Here is a 20,826-nt window from a genome sequence, read left to right as displayed (position 1 = left end):
TTGAGAAATGCCTGTTTTCTTTTCTTTTTCTTTTTTTTCTTTTTTTTTTTCTTGGTCTGTACAACGAAGGTAAGCACTCACCAGAACTGTGTGGTTAACAACAATCTTCAAAATATCTTCTGAAAAAGTTTGTTGCAACTGACTGTTGACCTTAAAAGTTAACGGTTTATTTACTGTCATTCAGCTTTTTTTTTTTTACAGCTTAGTTAACAAAATCATACTATCTCTCTCCATAGCTTAGTCTCATAACTGTGGTGACAGTATGACAGGGTTGAGTGTTGTATTTACCAGTGGCTCTTTTCATGCATCTTGTTGCTTTAAGCTTATCCCCTATGGTTACCAAATAAAGAGAAAGAGGAAACATGTCACAGTCTCATGTCATGGTGTTTAGCTATGTGTATTTACGCTGTAATAGAGAGTAAGTTGCTGCGGCTGGGTAGATTTGAGCAAAGCTGCTAAAAAGGCAATATGAGTGTTTCCATATGTTCTCTGTTGGATCTTTGATTTATGTTGTGCAATAGTCATCTCATTTTATTCGCCTCTTCTCACATCTGCTGGCTGCCACTGAAATTGCATGTTAAAAGTTAAAAGAACACCTGTCACAGGCCTGAAGTTGATGGCAACATAAACACGAGTGCATGCACAGCTTGAGTCAAGCTTCTAGAAGAGGCCCTTACACTTCTTCAGAAAGGAAAGAGAGGAATTAGCTTTCCATGCATAACCACTCATGTTTTGAAATGAGGGGGGTCAGCCAAAGGTGAGCATAAGTACGCGAGACAAGTCGAGTTATCTTTTATTTTCAGGATTGCTGACACCAGAATGTAAATTATTTAAGAAGGCCAGGGCGGCAAAAAAGGGGAGTAAGAGAGGTCTCAAAGTCAGCACATTCGTATACAAATTATATGCGGCATACCTAAAGGCTGGAATACACTACATGACTTTTAAAATCTGTGCAGATTTTAAAACACTAGGCATCATACACTAGCCTACTTTGAAAATGGTTACATAAAAAAGCATGATCATCATCCACTAAACCACTGAGGATCACACACTACCAGGCTTTCAAGTCATTCTGAACACAAAATACTCATGGAGAAACATGCCCCGTTGATAGGAGACACATGACAAATTAAAACAATAAGTTTTCTAAAATTGGCTTAAAATATTAAACATGTTTGATATCCTCTGACAGGTAAAAATAAAATCTGAGTCTGTACCCAACATATACTACTCTGTGAAATCCCAAATCGGGGCAAAAATCTGAACAAAAGTCATGTCCATTCCAGGGTTTCATGTCATGTCCAATTCCAGGCTTTAGTTTAGGCAAGACAACATTCCTCGCTTTTTTAATGGTACAAGGATAGTTGCTAGTCTTGGTACTGTGAATGTTCTTGGTTTATATACATCCATTCCCATGTGATCAAAATAAGCTATCAAGATGGCACATTTTATCCCTGCATAAGAGTAAAGCAACCTAAGCTCATTGGATAAATGTGCCTCTGCCTACATTTTTGTAGGCCTATACATGTACCTATACATACAATTAACTGCAGTTTCCAGCTGAAATGACAGTAAAGTGGCAACAACTTCCATTTCAAACTAATTTTGAATTATTGGCAGATTATCAATTAATAAACACTTATTTTCGCACAGTTCCTTGCACAATGCTGATGTGCATGATTTGTAAACTTATACATTTTGACGTTTGCATCACATATCCAGCTCCACATGTACAGCTTTTTTGAAGTAAACTTGCTTGGTAGCTCACCTGGTACAGCGTTGAACTTGCATTGCAGGGCTCATGTACAAGTCGTGTGAAACAGTCATGATAAAACAGAATTAAAAAGTTGTAGAAGCATAATAAAACACTGCCAGAGTCACGTTCATCTGTTTCGGATCAATCTGAATGCACCACTCACTAGACGTTTCACTGTGAAAGTGTTGCAAAACGTGTACAAAACAACTTAATATAATTTTGCAGAAATGTCACCACAGGCACGTCTTTTCCAGAGAGCCTGGGTTGTAGTAAAGAAGGCCCATTTCCTTAAATCACATTAAATACAATACATTTAATGGGTCTGAATTACTTTCCCTTATTTCATATTATCCTCTAACTTTCATCAACAGAGGATAGCGCATTTGCCAGCGTCTGAAACTAGATTTCAGACAGCCAACATGAAATCAGACCCTCTCTTGGCAGTGATAATAAGTGCTATTCGATCAGCTCAGAGACAAGGTTATTGCTGAACCAATGCGGTCAAGATGAAAAAGAAAGAAAAATGCTGAATATTGTGGAGAGGGATAATCATTTTATATTGAGATTGAAGACCAAATATTGTATTAACATAAGCTAGTTCCTTAATAAAAGTGCATTGTAGCAATTTTATAAAGTTAGTTCCTTAATAAAAGTGCATTATAGCCATTTACACTGAGGTATTCTAATACTTATAATCTGATAGCATAAAGTCAAATGTAAAATGAATATTAATGTAAACTTTTTAGAGCTCCAAGGTACCAAATAAAACTGACCTATTAATTTTTCTCCCATTTACATTAACCATACGAAGAAAGGCCAGTGACAGAGATGCCCGAGATGTTCTTAGAGTCGCTCTCTTGTCTACATTTCCCAGCATACTGCCAGGTTGACCAGGGCTGCAAAACTACAGAGAAAATGGCTCTCTGAGAGCACTTCAGAATACCTGTACCCTCTCACAGTTCTCTTCAGTCAATTCAGCAGATCACAGCAGGTGAATGCTAGCCTCTGTGCTAACGATAATGGATACTTCACTAGTGCACTGTCAGGCTCATTGGATGATGCCGTGTAGATCTGTGATAATGATAGTTTAAACAGAACAAGTCGCTGCGATGTCCATTGGTCTTGAGTGTGATTTTGGGGCTCGGGGAAATGGCTTGGCACTTTAAATACCCATTCACACCACTGAAAATCAATTGAATCTGCGTCTTTTTGTGTGCATGTTGAAAGTGGCCACAGGTGTATGATCATGTACAAAATGGTCAAAGGTTACAAAAGAGAAATCCATAGTTTCTGCTTTGTTTGAGGTCCAGGAAATTGGCTCTGTCATATGTCAAATCTGGATCGATCCCACTGGGTGCTTTTAAAAGTTTGGTACATAAACCACTTCATACTTTAAATCAAACACTGCCTCACTTTCTGCCTTATTTAATTAGATGTCTGTTCTATAATTCACACTCTCCAAATATTGTTTACTGTTCAGTTAAGACATAAGAAATACAAAGATAATTTTCAAAAGCCTAATCTAATTTGTTAACATCACCTACAAGTTGCTGTTGTGTTGCAGCCATACTTGATATTTGGGGGAAAATAGCACTATTACTAGTATGATTGTTACGGGGCTGACAAGACGTGAGACATGCAGATCCATGTGCAAGCTTTATTAAAGCAGAGAGGTCAGAAACACAGGCAGGGTCGAACAATGGCGAACAGGTATATGGCGGGCAAGACACAAGAATAATCCTAGGGCTAGCGAAGGTCAACGAACGGCGAACAGAATCAAAAGGGCAAGACTAAAGGGATAAATCCAGGAAAACAGGCAAAGATCAGAAACCGAGAAAACAGACAAGGCAAGGCAAGACTAGGCTAGGCTAGGCTAGGAAGCTAACGAGGGCTCTGTAGAGTAGCTATCACTGCTGGCGATAAGCGCATACAATACTCGGCAGTGAATGGTTGTTTGAGTGAGTGTTATATAGTGAATGTGTGATTAGATACAGCTGTGTGCAATCAGTGCTGTGTGCAATCAGTACAATGGATGATGGGATATGTAGTCCGGGATGATATGCAACAGTTTGTGTAGTGCGAGAGTCAATGTAATGGAAAGGGTGACCTCTGATGGTAAGCAGACGGAAGTTCATGGACCGGATTCATGACAATGATATTGCTTTTATGCAACAGTAAATTGGAGTTATTTTGTCTTTAGCTTAGCCAACAAAAAAAGTTCCAAACAAAGCAACAAGAGAATCAAATGCCACACGTTTAGTGGTGGTGTGTTCCGTAATGAATCAGTTTTTTGAACAAATCCGTTAAGATAATGATTCATCGACATACTCATAAACACTGTCCCTTGTTTTGTTCCTGATTGAACTATCGTTTTTGAACTAATTGGTTAAATCGATAATTCAGTGGCTCATTTATGAAGACAGTTGCTTGTTTTATTCCTTAATGAATTAGCAAGTGTGAAAGTATCTGTAACTGATTCAAATGACTCACTCATGAAGACAGTTACTTGTCGCAACGTACTGGCGTAACGATGTAACCTGCAAAAAGACTGTTGATTTAAATATTTACTGTATCCCAGTCAGTTCATTTGGATGCTTCCTGTCTCTCATGGAATTACAGCTTAATGTGGATGATTTGTGGCGTAAATGCTTATGCAGCAATTAAAAACAAATCACAAATCTCAAATGTCTTGGTTATGATTTGCTTCTCTTTAGACTAACAGACATGAATTCCAACATTTAAAAAAAACAGAACAGCTGAGAAGCCAGAGTACACGTAACATGATTAAACACAGTAACTTGTTCTAAATCTCAAAACGCCTGTGTGAGTAGCCTGGTAACATACTCCAGATCTCATTCCTTTTAATTAAAGGTTCTTATGATAAACTATCAGGTTGCTTTAATTGGTATTTATGCATTTTGCTTCTCTACTGTTGTCTGTTACATTTCCCATTATGAAATTATGAACACCATAAATGGGTTCACATGGTTTTCTGGTTGTGATAAACACACTGAAGCCTGATCATTAGCGGTGCATAGTTAAATGCGCATGTTCTTCTCACATTCTGCAAGAATCTGACAGCTGGAGGCTTAGTATTTATATTTATCTGTGCCTGTAAAGCTGCCTCTTAGTTAGAATGATCTACACCTCCTTCCAGCGTCCCATCCCTCTCCCCCATTTGTTCCTGCTAATTAATGACTGTGGTGCTAATTAAAAGCCAGGCAACACTCAATACATTCTGGGTCCTTGAGAAATAATACAATTTTATTTTGCAGGTCTCAGAGACTAATGAATATTCCATTGCAAAATTTCCAAGGAAAATGATAGGGTTGGGAGGAATATGAAAGTGACAAGAAGACAACATATACTATATAGGCCTGTATTATACAGAAGAAATGAATGATTTCACACAGGGGGTCCTGTAACATGACAGGGCCTCATGGAGTAAAGAAAAAAGAATAGAACATTAGAAATGAAAGGTTTGACCATAGCCTAGTCAATTAAAAGACATTGTCACACCCGTCCGAGATGTGTTTCAGTATTTCATGTTAAAATAACCGCAACACTATACTATGTGCACAAGAGAGAAGAAAAGCTTTGTATGAAAGAAAAGGCCTCCGCTTTGGCCGTATGCTGAGCAACAGGAAGCCTCCTACTGCGTTAAACATGTATCATCATTCCCCATAAATCAAGCCTGTGAACAAAATGTCTGTGCGGGGCAAGATAAAAGGAGGCAAGCAGCCCAAATGTGGTCTCTTGGGCACAGTTCCACACCTCCACCTCTTTCCTTCCATTCCCCACATTTTAATTGCCACTGTTTGCCAATTGCCACAGCTCATACTGTGCCCATAATGACTGTTCCTCACAATGCTGCCATAGCACTTGATCTCTCTTTTAATGATCCTCCTTCTGTAAATTTGTACTGCATTAGTTTCTTATCTTACAGATCTTTATCAGTTTCACTTGCCTGTGGACACATTAATTGGGGAGAGATTAATTGACCACAGATCCTTAGGCATGCCTTATGCGCTTTGTAAAGCACAGAGTCGCCCATCTGCGCCACTGATTTGATTACTGACTCACAGCCCTCTATAGCTCCTTGTGTGCAATTAGCGTAAAATCTTTACTAACGGCACACATGACAGTTACATTCAATTAGTTGTATGCAGATTTCTACTATAGAGGTAGGAGTCATAATTGTTAACATCAGATTGGACAAGGGTGTAAAAATTATATCACTGTAATGCTATTTATTGGAAACACTGTCTTTTATAATTTCTGTGCAACTCATTCGTAAAATCATGTTTATGTAAATTGGCACATTAACAATTTACGCAAGAATGGTTTTATGAACAATTTACTTAGAAATTTGTTCTGCTTGCATTTCATGAATGAGGCCCAATGAATATTTGTTGCTGTTGGTAAGCTTATGATTTTGGGGTTTGAGTGAGAAAAGACAATTATTCAAATGTATTCAAAATTATTAAATTTCACCAGTTTTCTGTGGTTCTTCTGGTTATAAGGAAAAAAAATCCAGAACGATACAGAAAGTAAGTCTGTTCCATGAGCACAGCAACACATTTGTAACAGTGCTTAATTTGTACATGACAAAAAGACAGGCTGTTACATTAAAAACAATTCACTTCAGAGAACTCAAGGCTTGGAAAATGTAGCGAATTATACTAAGTAGTTTGATAGAATGATCAGCTAGGACTGGGACTTTCACTCTTTTTATCACTCTGCTTGTTGTGTTTGCGAGTTCCTGACAGACCGTCAGTCTGTCCATTAGTGGTGGCAATGAATCGTGCAGATTACAGATTATCTTTACGCCAGTAGGTGGTGACAAGTGCCTGTCTTTAGATAAATTAAATAATTCATTAAACTGATTCATTCAAAAAAACTGAATCATTCTGGAAGAATACAAGCAGTGGTCTTTATTAGTGAATCATTCAATCATTCATTCAACCAATTTATTCAAAACATTGATTCATTCTGGGACAAAACACCACTACTGTTTATGATGCAATGGGTCTACTACGGCCTTGTTTAAAACTGCTGTTGTTGGTGAAGCAAAAATATATTGCCTAAGGGCGTTTTCACACCTTGGTTCACAGCAATCACTCTCAGATTCAAACCAAAATAATCAGCCCAAGATTGCCTGAATGAGGTAGTCACAGCCCAATTGAAAACTAACTCTGGAGCAGTTGCTTGTGGTAAGAAAGCAATCTGATCCAATGGACCAACGAAATAAGATATATTATAATTCATAATATTATAATGTGGGTGAGCAGATTTCTTATTTCAGTTGAAAACAAAAGAGCTGCTCTTCTCATTGCTTTTCTCCAAAACAGGTGCATTGCAAGAATGCTGTCTAGACGGAGCCTTCATTCCCGCTCTAACTGTATTAATATATTACAATTTAAGTCCTTCTTTCGGAACAAAGCACATTTTCTACAGTTGTGAAAATGGCATGAAAAGTAAGCAATATCATATGGTAACTATAAATAGCTCAGAGAAAGCTGCTGATCCAGGCAAATGCTCTATATTTATTTATGTTGTATATAATGTAAAAAACGAGAAAATATTCCGTCTTTAAAATGTATTTATTTTTCAGTTGGGAACTTGGAAACATACAGCCTAAGCAATATGCAGCATTAAATTGAGCTCTTGATCCTCTGTAAAAGGATGAAATGTGCTGTATAACCAACAAAGGCTTATGCTATCTGTTGAGGCTCGTGTACATGGCATATGCATATGCTCTGTTTGTACTCTGCCATTTAGAGCTAGGGACATTTTTCTTTGTCACATTGCTCTCCTGACTCAACTAGCTGAAAGCGGTATTAGCCTCCAGTGTCTTTGAAAAGTCAAGAAGTGAGGGAAAAATGAGGATAAAGTGATGACAGGATGGAGAGAGAGAGGGAAAGAGTGAGAAAGGCAGAAACACATGGGCAGTTACATGAGCAAGAGGGCTGGAGAGAGAGCAAACAGCTTGGCTTGGAGGGACATGGCATACATATTTCTTATATAAAAGACAAGCATTTCATTTCCATATTTAGTGAACATAGATAGATCTTATTCAAGCAGTTAGGGCTTTGCTGAGGTAGAAAATCAGCAAACTCGCTGTGCCCATGTACTTCCAAATCAATCTACTGCCATCTGCAACAGATGCATGACATGGCACATGTGGATTTCCCATATGATTTCCAGAAAAGCCTTGAACATTTTTCACTCTGATTGGCTTATCCATGTCTAGGAGTTTCATTGTTGTGAAATGCACAGGGACCAGCCTGGCCCCTAAAAAGTGTTTTAATTAGAGTGACCTAAAGGATTTAAAGGAATATTCCAGGTTCAATTTAAGTTAAGCTCAATCGAAAACACTTGTGACAGTGTTGATTACCACAAAAAATAATTTCCAGTTGTCTGTTTTCTAGTAAAAAAAAAAAAACTTGCCTTGATTACAGTAAGGTTATCACGGTTTCAGTTCAATTTGGATTTAGCTCCATTCCCTGTCCGCATTTGTCACTATGGTTTGTGATTTGATTTGCGATCATGTTCTCATGTTATCATGTTTTTTCTTTTCAGCTTTTTATTTTTATTTAAGTTTACTAACTGTCTTTCTTTTCGTTCTTTTCTTTTTCTCAAATCAGGTGTAAAGAGGGTTTTCAGGGCATTCGTTGTGACCAGTTCCTGCCCAAGACTGATTCCATCCTGTCTGATCCAAGTGAGTGCTCTTGCATTTTGCTTTAATAAATCAGATGCATGTAAACACATACATTTTTACTCTGCTGTGTCTGAAATTAATAGAAAATACCCCATGTACAGTCTATGTATTATAAAGTCCTTTTGAAATTGTTTCCAGTGTACAGGGTCACGGATGTGAACAGAGAGAAATGGCTATATAACTTTCAGCTTCTAACCTAGATGAATGCTTAACCTCTGTGGACCATAATGCATTTATGCATTCATTTGCCAATAACAACAAGGCTTTGCAGTTTGCAGTCTTACAGACACTGTTGTCATAGAAACCTTGTCATTACTAAAATGTCATAACATTTTCATATTTTCCTGACAGGAACAGATTTCTAGATTTTCCCACCCACTCAGCTAATGGCCGTATATTCACACGCTTCTACCAAACCTGAATGTCTCTTTTCTGAATGATGTATACCATATTATTGAATAAGGTAGTGAGTGTGTGCTCTTGCATGCATACATTGTGTGTGTGTGTGTGTGTGTGTGTGTGTGTGTGTGTGAGTGTGTGTGAGCATGTATAGGTAATGATTGCGTGTTGGGTGCATTGAGTAAGCCCACTTGATGAGTCACAAATGAAGCATGATTATGAGGGGTTCTGTTTGTTGACCTTCTCGTACAGATCTATCAGCACCGTTTTATTTGAAGGATAATAAAATGAGCTGCTCAAGAATTTGCCGTGTACACATGGTAATTGGTGAATCCTACCAGCTGAGAATGCAAAGTACACACCCTTCTACTGAACAAAAACCAACGTGTATACTGTACATCCACACTCATATGCCCACATCACAGGCTAACATTCATGTTTCATATCCAGAAAAAGTATTAGTACAGCACATTGATCTATTTTTATCATATAAACTCATATTTCTGCATATTATAAGATATAGAAAATAAAATTGGGAAAAATAAAAATATATATTATATAATAAAAATAAAAAAATGTCCTCAGTATAACAGATCAGAAAGACACATTTTCCTGATCTGTTATACTAAGGATTTTTTTTATTTCTTATATATATATTTCCCAATTTAATTTTTTTCTTTAATCTTCCATTCCATAAGCTTGCATTTCTTTATGCTTCTACCGCTCTAAAGGAATTGTAAAATATCAGGTTACAGTGCTAACATGCCCAGAAAATCTGCATTTCTCATCTTGTAGGCCTGATTTTGAGAGCTAGAATGCGGAGCAGCATACAGTAACTCCACCACTGCAATCTAATTCCAAAAAACCCATTTACACACAAAGGAAGCATGTTTGTGTTGAAAAAAAGGCAATGACTTAATTTAAATATTTACTTTGCAGCTATATTTATCTATATACATTATGGTGTGTGTGGCATTGTTCATAAACATAGCATTTTGCTCTGTTCTGTTCTGTTTATGTTTCTTCTACTTCACTTGAAGGTTAATGAACAACACTGTAATCTTCTGAATGGCACCATGACAGAGTTTGGCACAGATTTGTACTACAAGTCTGCCAAGTCTTAGCCACTTCTTATCACTTTTGGCACAGAGACAAGGAGCCACCTATTGGGCAAATGAAAAATAGAATTAAGCACAGCAGAGTAACCAATTTCAGACATGTCACAATAGCAAATTGTGAATAATGAGCTTACCACACAATTCAGACAATAATAGCTCTGTTGAAGGATAATTTAGTGTCCTGACAAATGGATAAAAAAAAATGAAAGCCAGTGAAATAAAAGCCACACGCATATTTTATGTTGGCCAACTAGACACGACACATCGTTTTGTACATGTGACCCTCCACATACAGGATGACTTACTGTGCTTTTACACCTCTTAAATTTCTGTAATCTCACTGGTATCCCTTCTGTTCAGATGTTACTCTTACCTTTTCAGATTCACACAATCTTCATCAGTTCAGAAACAAAAGTAGACAGGCTTTCAGTGTTTAAAGTTTGAGATGCCAGTAATGGGTTCACTGACAGGACAGGCACACACATAGCCAAAGTCTCTCCTGTGCCGCATTCAGAGAGGAGAGGGACAGCCAGGATCACTGTGTCCTTGAGTTACACAGCCATGACTTTCATCACACATTTTCAAGCTCTTTTCCTTTCTGTTGTGTCTCTATCCCTCCATATTCTAGCTCATTTTCTTCATGGGTAACAATTACAACAATAACTATACCCTTAAAGGATATTTCACCAAAAAAATAGATTTCTGTCATCATTTACTCACCCTCATGTCATCCCAAGCCTGCATAAAATACAAAAGAAGAATGTTCCAAATTATTTTTGTCCATACAGTTTTGCTTTTATTTATTTTAATTTTTTTGCATGTGTTTGACAGTAGAAATAAAGTAATGCAGGTTTAAAGTAAATGATTTTAAAATTTTGGGTGAGTGATCTATTCCTTTAAATATTATTTTTGGGAAGCATTTTCTTTCAATTTAGCTAAAGTACATTTTGAAGGGAAAAAATGATACTTTTTAAACTTCATAAAGACCTTATTTATAAGCTCAACGTGACTAAAAACATTCTGGATTAAATTCAAGTTAAGCTTGAAAAAAATCTGTGGCCTGTGGTTTATTAGCAGAGAAGAGAATTTCAGCTCATCCCTCAGTTTGTCAAATAGAACAGGTAATGCATTTATAGTAATGCACTTACAATAAAAGCCTAAGAGGCAAGATAGTCTGAGGGTTTGAAAGCAGTGTATTTTTGTTAAAGCACATTTATAAATTTTTTAGTTTTTTTATTTCAGATGCAATGTTGTCTAAGTTGTCTTTTTGGGATGGGGATGCTTTTCTAGGTGGAGGCTCTGTAGTTATATAATTTCTTTGGGTAGAGTTGCAGTTTATGAATAGTTATGTGCCATCTGTTCCTGGTATCTTCACAGGGTAAGATTAGGTGAAGTTAGACACACTTATCTTCCATCTGCATTTTTCTGCCTTTTGCTTACATCCAACCATTTCATTATGTCTCACAGCGTCATATATATTCATCAGAGTACCTGACCCAAGGTCAAGAAGAACATAATATGCTGAATTATTACAGTCATTTCCAGGATAGCACTAAGATCAAGCAGCCAAAGCCAAACATTTGCAAGACAAAACATCACATGCTTGCACTCCAAGTGAATTAAGAAAGAATAAAATGTTATTTTTGTCCATTTCATTGGAGGATAATGCCAGACATGCTATTTGAAACGTGCATGTAGTCTCTATCGGTGACCTCTCTGAATACGTTTTTTTTTTCATTGTGTTGAGTCTGCAAGATCAAAATCTCCTATATGGAACAAATTCATTTCCATCTGTAGTTTAAGCTAAACTAAAATGACTCTCGCTGTCTTGATCTACCATCAGTTCTTGATCCATTTGATGGAAAGAAGTGCACATTATAAAGGCAAATATACCTTTTCCCCTTCACAGTAGATAGGACAGAATGAGGGGTTTTGTCTTAAAGCATCAGATATTTTATGTGCTCTTGGAGCATCATTTGCAGTTGTGCATTTTAAAGAGACAAAACACATGAACCTAGTTTTATTTATCTTTTCACCTTTCTTGATCATCGTTGTTTGTCTACAGTTACCACACATTAAATAGCAAGTAATATTCAAGCAGTGTTAATTTTTACAGTTGAATCATAGTTTCTGCCTTTTATATTTGATGACAAAAATATACTTCACCCCTGTGGCTTAGAAAAGAAAATATCTCGCATAATCTTGCCCCTTCAAGACTTTGACGCACTGAGGGTTTCAAAATGTTATTAATGTAGTTTACCCAATTGTTACTTAAATATTTCTCTCTGCCTCCTCATCGTTTGACTTTTTCAAAACCAAATATGCATGTAATTTGATAAAGTGTCTGTTTTGCCTTTCATCATCACACAAACTGGGCAACGAGGCAATTGCAGCATCATTGGTGCAACACACTAATGGATTGCAGTCTCTAGAGCCAATTTACCTTACCGTGTGGGAAAGTGTAACACAAGCATAAAGGGAAATGTAATACTGATTGCTGCAATTCATCTGTTGAGGCCCAGTGTAATTCTGCTTGTTCACACTTGTAAAATATTTATCCAGGTCTGAGGTAATGCTTTTGGATGGGTCATTTACAGTGAGATCTAGATCTTGTCAGCCCACTTCATAGTGAAAAATATGTGAATTGTATGCTGATTGATTTCTACTGTATATTGTCACCATGTTCTCTTGCGTTACAGTCTCCTTGGCAACCTGCCATGTAGGCAGGGTTATAAGGGCTATTTTTCTTCTTTACGTACCTTGCCTGAGAATAAAATGCATGTAGCGAAGCTAATTTTTAACCTGTTGAGCTTCTATTAACTACCTGCCTGAAGACAGTCATCTTTTTGCATTTTCCTATGATAACTCAATTTAGCATCCATCTGGCAAAAATTCCGGTAAATGTCAAGAGTGTTCAATGCATCTGATTTTCAGAAATCATGTACAACATGATTTATGCACTCAGGGTTTAATACACATCACCACTTTGTGCTGCATACATTTCTATTCGGCTTGATTGACAGCGACCTATTAGCTCTCAATTTCACGCACCTCCGAAGAGACCTGCTGTTTATTTGTGGAGTTATCTGTTTGTTATTGTTACTTTGAGGGCCTCCTCCTAATTTCAAAGCTTTACGAGAAAAGATCCCTCATTTTGGTTGCCTAGATTCCCTGCTGATCACAGTGTCTGTTTACTGAAAAGTGAGTCAGTGGTTATTAGCAGTCTCTTTGTGATGATGGCTCTGCCAAAGGCAGCAGGTGAGAGGGGGTAAGTAATTGTCAGACTTGCTGATTAGAGTGGGTTCTCACAGCCTTTGGGCTCCTTATATTTGAATGATTTCGGCTACAAGAGCTTCTTGTCATCATTTCAGCCTCTCTGACTAGATGACAGTGTCATTGGCCTTTTGTAACTTTTCATTTAAAGGGCAAGTCACAGGCATGATTAGTTACCAAAGACAATGGCATCATGTTCATTCGTGATTCTCTGTGCAGCAGATTATGTAAATCGAGCTGATATGATTTCTATGCAATCACTAGGAAATGTCACACTCACTATTAGAGGCGGGAATCTTTAGATACCTTGGGATTTGACTCAATTTTGAGTCAAAATCCAATTCCAAATGATTCTTGATTAATTTCTCAATTGACATCCATTTAAAAGGAGCCATGTATTCTTATAAACAGCATAGAAAATATGTAAATATTATATTTTTTATTATGTATTATATTATATTATGTTTTAGTTGTACCTGATTGGTTTTTCAAGGACTTACATTTTCGCATTTACATTTTCGCATTTAAATGAAAACTGCTAATCAGTTACTTCCCCTAGTATTGCAAAATCTTGCCAAATTCTGTGATTTTTTTTAATAAATTTTTTTGCCATGCTAAAATAGAAATAAAATAGCGTCTTCTGTTCAGTGTAAATCAAATGTCATTCTGCCTTTGTCTTTGACTGTTAAACATATTTGAAGGCTCCAGCGTGTGTGTGTCTGTTTGTGTGTGTGTAATGCGTTAAATATATTTATTATTATGTTATATACATTCTGCTTAAATTGTGCCCCTTGTGCCGTTTTAGCTATATATATATATATATATATATATATATATAGTTTATAAATAATAATGAGTGTTGTTGTTATTATCAATTCTGAATATTACATTTTGTGGCTCACTCCAGAATTGCGTGATGCATCATTGAACTAAATCTACAGAATCCCTTCCTTTACTCGCTATCTCAAAAAGTTTAAAATATCAAGTTCACTTTGTAACTAACACTCTCATCTTGTCTCATCTCATCTGTTCAAGGTTTTTACACACCTCTGCGGCTTTTCAGATCTGTCTGCACTGGCAGACCTCCTCTCATTTCACAGTGCTGGGTTCTGTCAGTTCTCTGGCCTCCTTAGTGTCTAAACATTATGAGGCTCTACTTTAATAATTCTTCCTAAGCCTCTCAATCTCCCCAGCGTCCCTTAGTCTGTCAATCAGCCTTGTAGGCATCCTCTCCTCACCTTTATTCACAAGCCACGAGCACTTCAGAGTTATTACCCATAATTACCTGGGAGGAACACAGCATCATCCTTACAATGACAAACAATGGGGTGCTGAGAAAGTGCTCTGACAGGTACAGTCTTTCTGGCGGTTCATAAAAGACTTTTGTAACTCTGATGTAACATGAATTGTAAAGGAAAGTAAAGACAGAAGGGAAGGGAGCAGAAAAGGACCGTAATTGGTTCTATCCTGCTGCGTCTGTCCGCCAGCTGCCTCTGTGTATCCAATGATCAATTCCACCTCAGAATACTGGACAAACTTTGCCATTTCACTTATAATGGCAGCCGTTACGGCAAATGTCTCATTGTTACTACTTAAACTGATGGTAATACTGACCACGAAGTGAAAATAAAGGTCATGGCAGTGCTTCAGCAGAAGACGTTATGCTTGCATGGCTTTAATGGTAGTAGATTGATAAAAATGGATATCATAATCGGGAGCGGACTTACCCATTAGGCAAAGGTAGGCGACCGCCTTGGGCCCCCAAAAGCCAAGGGCCCCCAAAAGCCAAGGGCCCCCTAAAATGCTTTTCATATAGGATATGCGCATTAAGCGCGGACACGCGAACGTTTGCTATTTACGGTGTTTATTACCACGACAACCGTCCGAGTCCGTGGTGGCTGCAGGTGTACGGCTGTACTGTGAGTACCACATGTATTTTAAAGTTTAGAATTAGACAGCCTTTGCACACAGGCTTTCGCTGAAAACAACAAAATGGAACCTCAAGGTTGATCTAGGAAAATGTGTGCAAATGTATAGGGCCCCATTCCTATATTTTGCCTGGGGCCCCCAATTCACTAAATCCGCCCCTGATCATAATGGCTCATTCTAGCACATTTGAAGACGCTGAGAGCGTCTGATACCCTCACTCAATAAAGAGACATACAGTACAATGATTATATCAAATGTGAACAAGCCATGCTTGCTTCTAACTTTGTTTGCTCATATTGGAGCACAACTTACACAGTTAGCCTGTGTTTGCTGAATATAACTCAAAATGTTCTGTGGACAATGCTTTCGAGAGTATCATAGCATAGAACTAGATATCCTCTATATTAAACATGGCCTATTACTTTTCATAGATTCCTCTGATCCTATTTGAAGACCACAGGCCACAAATCATTTTACTCAACCATATCCCTAGCATAGCTCTAGTTGAACATGACCTATGAGCCAGTGAGAGACCATTTTGCACCCGCTATAGTCATTATTCATGACTGTCGAGATCCCATAGCCCTGCCTGTTCTCATCGCATACAGCTGTCCAATTTAGACATTGCATTTTTTTTTCCTGTCTGTGTCGTCCACAGGTATGTCATGAAACTGTCTCAAATGCTTGAGAAAATATCCTTGAGACCGATTGTAGCCTTAGGCAGCTATACTGATGAGTCACCCACATCCAGTCTGCCCACAAAGACCTGTGTGTGTGTGTGTGTGTGTGTGTGTGTGTGTGTGTGTGCGTGCGCGCGTGCGTGCGTGCGTGCGTGCGTGAGTGTGTGTGTGTGCGTGAGTGTGCATTTGCCTGCAAAAACATGGAAAAAGAAAGACAGATAAAGTGCTGTTTGACATCAGACCCTAATGTTGATTGGCAGGTGGGTATTACAGAAGTCCACCTGTAAAACTGGCTCATCAACTTTGGTGAACTTTTAGTGAACTTTTTATTAAGTCTCTAACTTGAAAGTTAATAGGAACTGTTGTTCACACAACTTATAGATAAAATCCTGACAGCCTTCATGAAATTAAATTAGTGCTGCAGGTGCTTTGTACTTCAGTGTATTTATTTGGAATTGGATGAGGAAGATAGTAATGACATTCATTAATCTCTGATGCAGAGCTTCTCAGCTTTGGGGTTACAGCCCCACATTGGCTCACCAAAGATGCAGATGGGGGTTTCAGAAGGTTGTATATTTTAAAAAGCAAACATGTATGTACAGTCAAACCAAAAATTATTCAGACACCAGATATAATTTTTTATATTTTTTTTTTAAACCAAATATTATTCAGGCACCAGATATCATTTTTGATATTTTTTTACTAGTGGGTGCAGGACACTATAGATCATTTATGTAAGTGAGGATAGCAAAATAAAGTAAACTGTGACATATACCCAAAAATACTTCATACATTGGACTACCAGTAAAACTTATAAAAATTTGGGACCAAAAATTATTCAAACACTTTGACCTGACCATGATTAGAAGTACAAAGCAAGGATTTGTAAAGAAGAATGTCAGAGGATTTCGATATAAGCCAAGAGGAGACTGGTTTTCCTTTGCTAAAGTAAGGAAACTTTGCTTTCTTTGCTCCTGTAAACAAACGTTGGTTTTCATGAGACTCACTGGTGCATGCGCAACATCGACATCTTACATCACCCTCCCGGAGCTGCTTCCTGTTGGCACAAGCTAGATTAAAGTGATTATTACGTTTTGAATATGGATATTGTTTTTAGAAAAATGCATCGATTCGCTACAGGACGCCTTTGTTCACCCCCCGGAGCCATGTGAGGCACTTTTTTATTATGTATGGATTTGCTTTATTTCCCTTCTTTTGGACTGAAGCACTGTAACTTCAGACACTTTGACCTGAGCATGTTTTGCTTAAGTGTTATCTGACATTATCAAGATTAATTTGTTCTGACACAGTTTAACTCTGAATTCTTATCAAATTTCATTACAGTTTTCTAAAGTATAGTGAATAAACTGTGATAATGTGTGAAATGTTGAACTTGTCTAAATACATTTTGGTTTTGGTATATATATATATATATATATATATATATATATGCTCATTGATCATAAATATAGTAATATTGTGAAATGTCTTTAATATTTAAAATAACTGTTTTAAGGCATCACTGCAAAATAAAATATAAATTTCTTTAAAAAGATCTTACTGACACCAAATATTTGAATGGCAGTGCAGCTTCTTTTTACTTAAAGGAACACGCCAATATTTTTGAAAATAGGCTAATTTTCCAACTCCCCTAGAGTTAAACAGTTGAGTTTTGCCGTTTGCAAATCTATTCAGCCGATCTCCGGGTCTGGCGGTAGCACTTTTAGCTCTAGCTTAGCTGACATTATCAAGATTAATTTGTTCTGACACAGTTTAACTCTGAATTCTTATCAAATTTCATTACAGTTTTCTAAAGTATAGTGAATAAACTGTGATAATGTGTGAGATTCAATGATCTATGCTAAGCTACAGCTAAAAGTGCTACCGCCAGACCCGGAGATCGGCTGAATGGATTCGAAAACGGTAAAACTCAACTGTTTAACTCTAGGGGAGTTGGAAAATGAGCCTATTTTAAAAAATAGTGGCGTGTTCCTTTAAAATATTAGTTTACTCAAAAAATATTTCAAAAAAATATTGAGTAATCTTTAAATGGTGTGCATATTATGAATTCACAATAATGAATTCACATTATGAATTCACATGAAGTCATTAATTCAAGTTAATTAAAAATTTATTTAAAAATAATTTAAAAAAAAACAATTTGGTAGTTTCAAAGCATTAGAGCATAAGATTTGCTTTGGCATTAAATTAACTCATTTTATATTTGGCAAAGTTCAGCAGGATTAATTAAATGTATTTTAAATCATTTATTTAAATATTACTTTGCCAAGTTATGTGTGTGTGTGTGTGTGTGTGTGTGTGTGTGTGTGTGTGCAACAAATGCTGAATATGTGTGTCACAGGCAGAACGCTCTTAAGCTGTGTGTACTGTTTGCTAGCTCTTAATTTGTTTAAAGCAGGATTCAGTGCACTTGATTACATTACATTGCAGGACCAAATATTGTTCCAAGTTGGACAGAACAGCAGAGCTGAGATGAATACGCTTTTAATTATCATGTCGGACTTTGACAAGCTGCAGTGCGACACACAACCCTCAATCCTCCCATTAGACAGGATGAGTGCCAATGAAGGGATGGCCAAATTATTTGTTACAGTTACAGAGTCAATAATTAAACAATTGGCAAAATGTTTTCTTATATTTTACAACTTAATTTGCTGTCTGTGTGTCTATAGCTGCTGTGCATGGATGATGTTGTGGGGGTCGTGTGCATCTTGGAATCATTACACCTCGATTTCACAAAGTCTTTCTCTGTCTCACTCTTTCTCTCTGTCATCCTCTATATCTCACACTCTTTCTCTTTTCTTTTTTTTTTGAGCTACAATGTGTGTGAAATTCGGTGGCAATTCTCAGTGAAAGCAGGTGGGGGTTTTGGGTGAACATTGTGGCTGGCCTTTCAGGAGCTTACTTTAATCTCTGATTTGTAAAGCAAGGTGGCAAAACACTTTATCTGTCCAGCTGTGACAGCTCAGCCATGCCAGTGTGACCATTTCTGATATTTTTCATTTGTAATTATTGTTTGTATTAGAGAAAAGGGCAAGGAAATCCAACAAAAGTATGAGTATGAGGCAGAGTAAGGAGTGAGGCAATGTGTTTGTTTGTTTGATTGTTTCTTTCTTTCTTTCTTTCTTTCTTTAATTGTTAATTGATTATGATTGTAAAACTGTAGCTGTGCTTTTACCAGCAGGCATAGGCGGAAATCCCGGGCGGGTTTTAGGGTTATCCCCCCCTAAAAAATATGATTAAAAACCATGCTGTGTATTGTAAATAATGTTTTATACTTTAAATAACTTTGTAAGTAGTAAAATAACACAAACGCAAATGGGACAAAAATGCATTTTAAGTTTAGAAACATTTTGAGTCTCCCCTCCCTTGCCTCAGAGTGCTTTGGTCCAAATGCCTGTTTTCATCTTTTACATCACCTCAGTGTTGCCAAGTCCGCAGTTTTCCCGTGGAATTGGGCTACTTTAACGCTGTTGCCGCGGGTTGTTTTTCATGTCTGCGGGTTGAAGCGACCCCAATAACGCATGCAAATTTTACCGGAGGAACCCCGCCGAAAAACGCGTATTTTACCCCCTGGAACGTGATGTTTTTTTTTTTACTGGGGAACCTCCCTCGAAATGCGATTGGGCTAGTTTTTGGCTAGTTTTGAGTAGCAACTAGGCGGGTTTTGTTGCAAAAACCTGGCAACCCTGCATCACCTACACACACACACACACACACGTGTCCGGTGAGAGAGAACAAAGTCAATAGTTGTGGATCTCCAAGGCTGTCAAGGCTATTTTATTCACTTAAATATCAGATGAAGTGATTATTTTGTCTTTAATACAGATGATGCCAATGTAAATTTCTGTCAGGACCACTATCGTCAAAGATGATTGACAATTAGCATACAGTTTGGATTGGCGGTATGGTTCTGTTCTGGGCAAGAACTCCCTGCGCATCCATGCAGCCTAGCATGGATGAGAGCAGGGAGAGCAGCAATAAGCCCCCAAAACAAAACCATATGCTGATATCCCCCGACACAAACTGATAGCAAAATCTCAAAGCCTTAAGCAACAAGCATGTTGCCCTTAACCAATTGACCAAAACAAGCATGTTGCCAAAACCCGCATAACCTGTAGCAACAATCGTGTTGCCTTTAACGGATGACCTAATGAGTATGTTTTCAATACCTTAAAAGTTTAAGCAACATGTTCTCAATAGCACCAAATAGACTTAATAAAAACATGTTTCCGATTCAACTACAGCTTTAAGAACAAGCATGTTACAAATAACGACCGGATTGCTCTGGAACAAGCATGTTCCCGACAATACAACTATAACTTAAGAACAAGCATATTCCCAATAACAACCGAGAGCTTAAGAACAAGCATGTTTCCAATACGACTAGACAGAACAAGCGTGTCTGGTACCGGAGCAGAATCAACGCTGAACAGATGGCTGCATCCGAAACTGGAAAATGCTGCCTTTGGAGGACACATTTCAAGGTAGGAAGGCATCAAGACACGTCGAATCCAATGTTAGCTTCACTTCCTGCCTCCTGAGATACCTTCATCTGGTAGATATTTAAAGGCAGAATAGATGCATCCTTCGCTGCCTTGATACCCACAATCCTGTGTGTCCTATCCCGTGATGGTTGAGCAAAATAAAGATGGCGTCTGAAGTTATTTCTAGCGAGAAATCAGTATTATTAAGTAATTAAATATTTGCTTAGTTATCACCGAAGCTCGTTCTATTTTGTTGTAGATCATTGAACATTAAGCTGTCTCAGAAACATGTCCGATATCAGTTTCATGAGTTACCTTCATGAACAAACGCTGCCTGCGAAGTCATTGGCTGATAGGCAGCATGTCAGCAGCCTAGGTTTTGGATGCAGACGACTTCAACTGAACAACGACCATTTACCATTTTCTCTTGGAGCTGCGCCGC

The 20,826-nt window shown here is 37.6% G+C and overlaps 1 protein-coding gene across 1 annotated transcript in view; it reads left to right on the top strand.

Moving 5' to 3' along the window:
- Positions 1–20,826, top strand: part of LOC107754849 (pro-neuregulin-3, membrane-bound isoform-like) — a gene marked incomplete at its 3' end in the record, with an annotated part of 357,957 nt that overhangs the window by 305,760 nt on the left and 31,371 nt on the right. Inside the window, exon 3 of the mRNA XM_016571457.1 lies at positions 8,404–8,477. Within this exon, the coding sequence (XP_016426943.1) occupies positions 8,404–8,477 (74 nt within the window). The remainder of the gene's footprint in view (positions 1–8,403; positions 8,478–20,826) is intronic.

Source organism: Sinocyclocheilus rhinocerous, unplaced genomic scaffold (genome assembly GCF_001515625.1).
Source record: "Sinocyclocheilus rhinocerous isolate Xijiao unplaced genomic scaffold, SAMN03320098_v1.1 scaffold922, whole genome shotgun sequence".
Lineage (NCBI taxonomy): Eukaryota > Metazoa > Chordata > Actinopteri > Cypriniformes > Cyprinidae > Sinocyclocheilus > Sinocyclocheilus rhinocerous.
The sequence above is the reverse complement of the archived record's forward strand: the minus strand, read 5'-3'. Positions and strand labels throughout refer to the sequence as shown.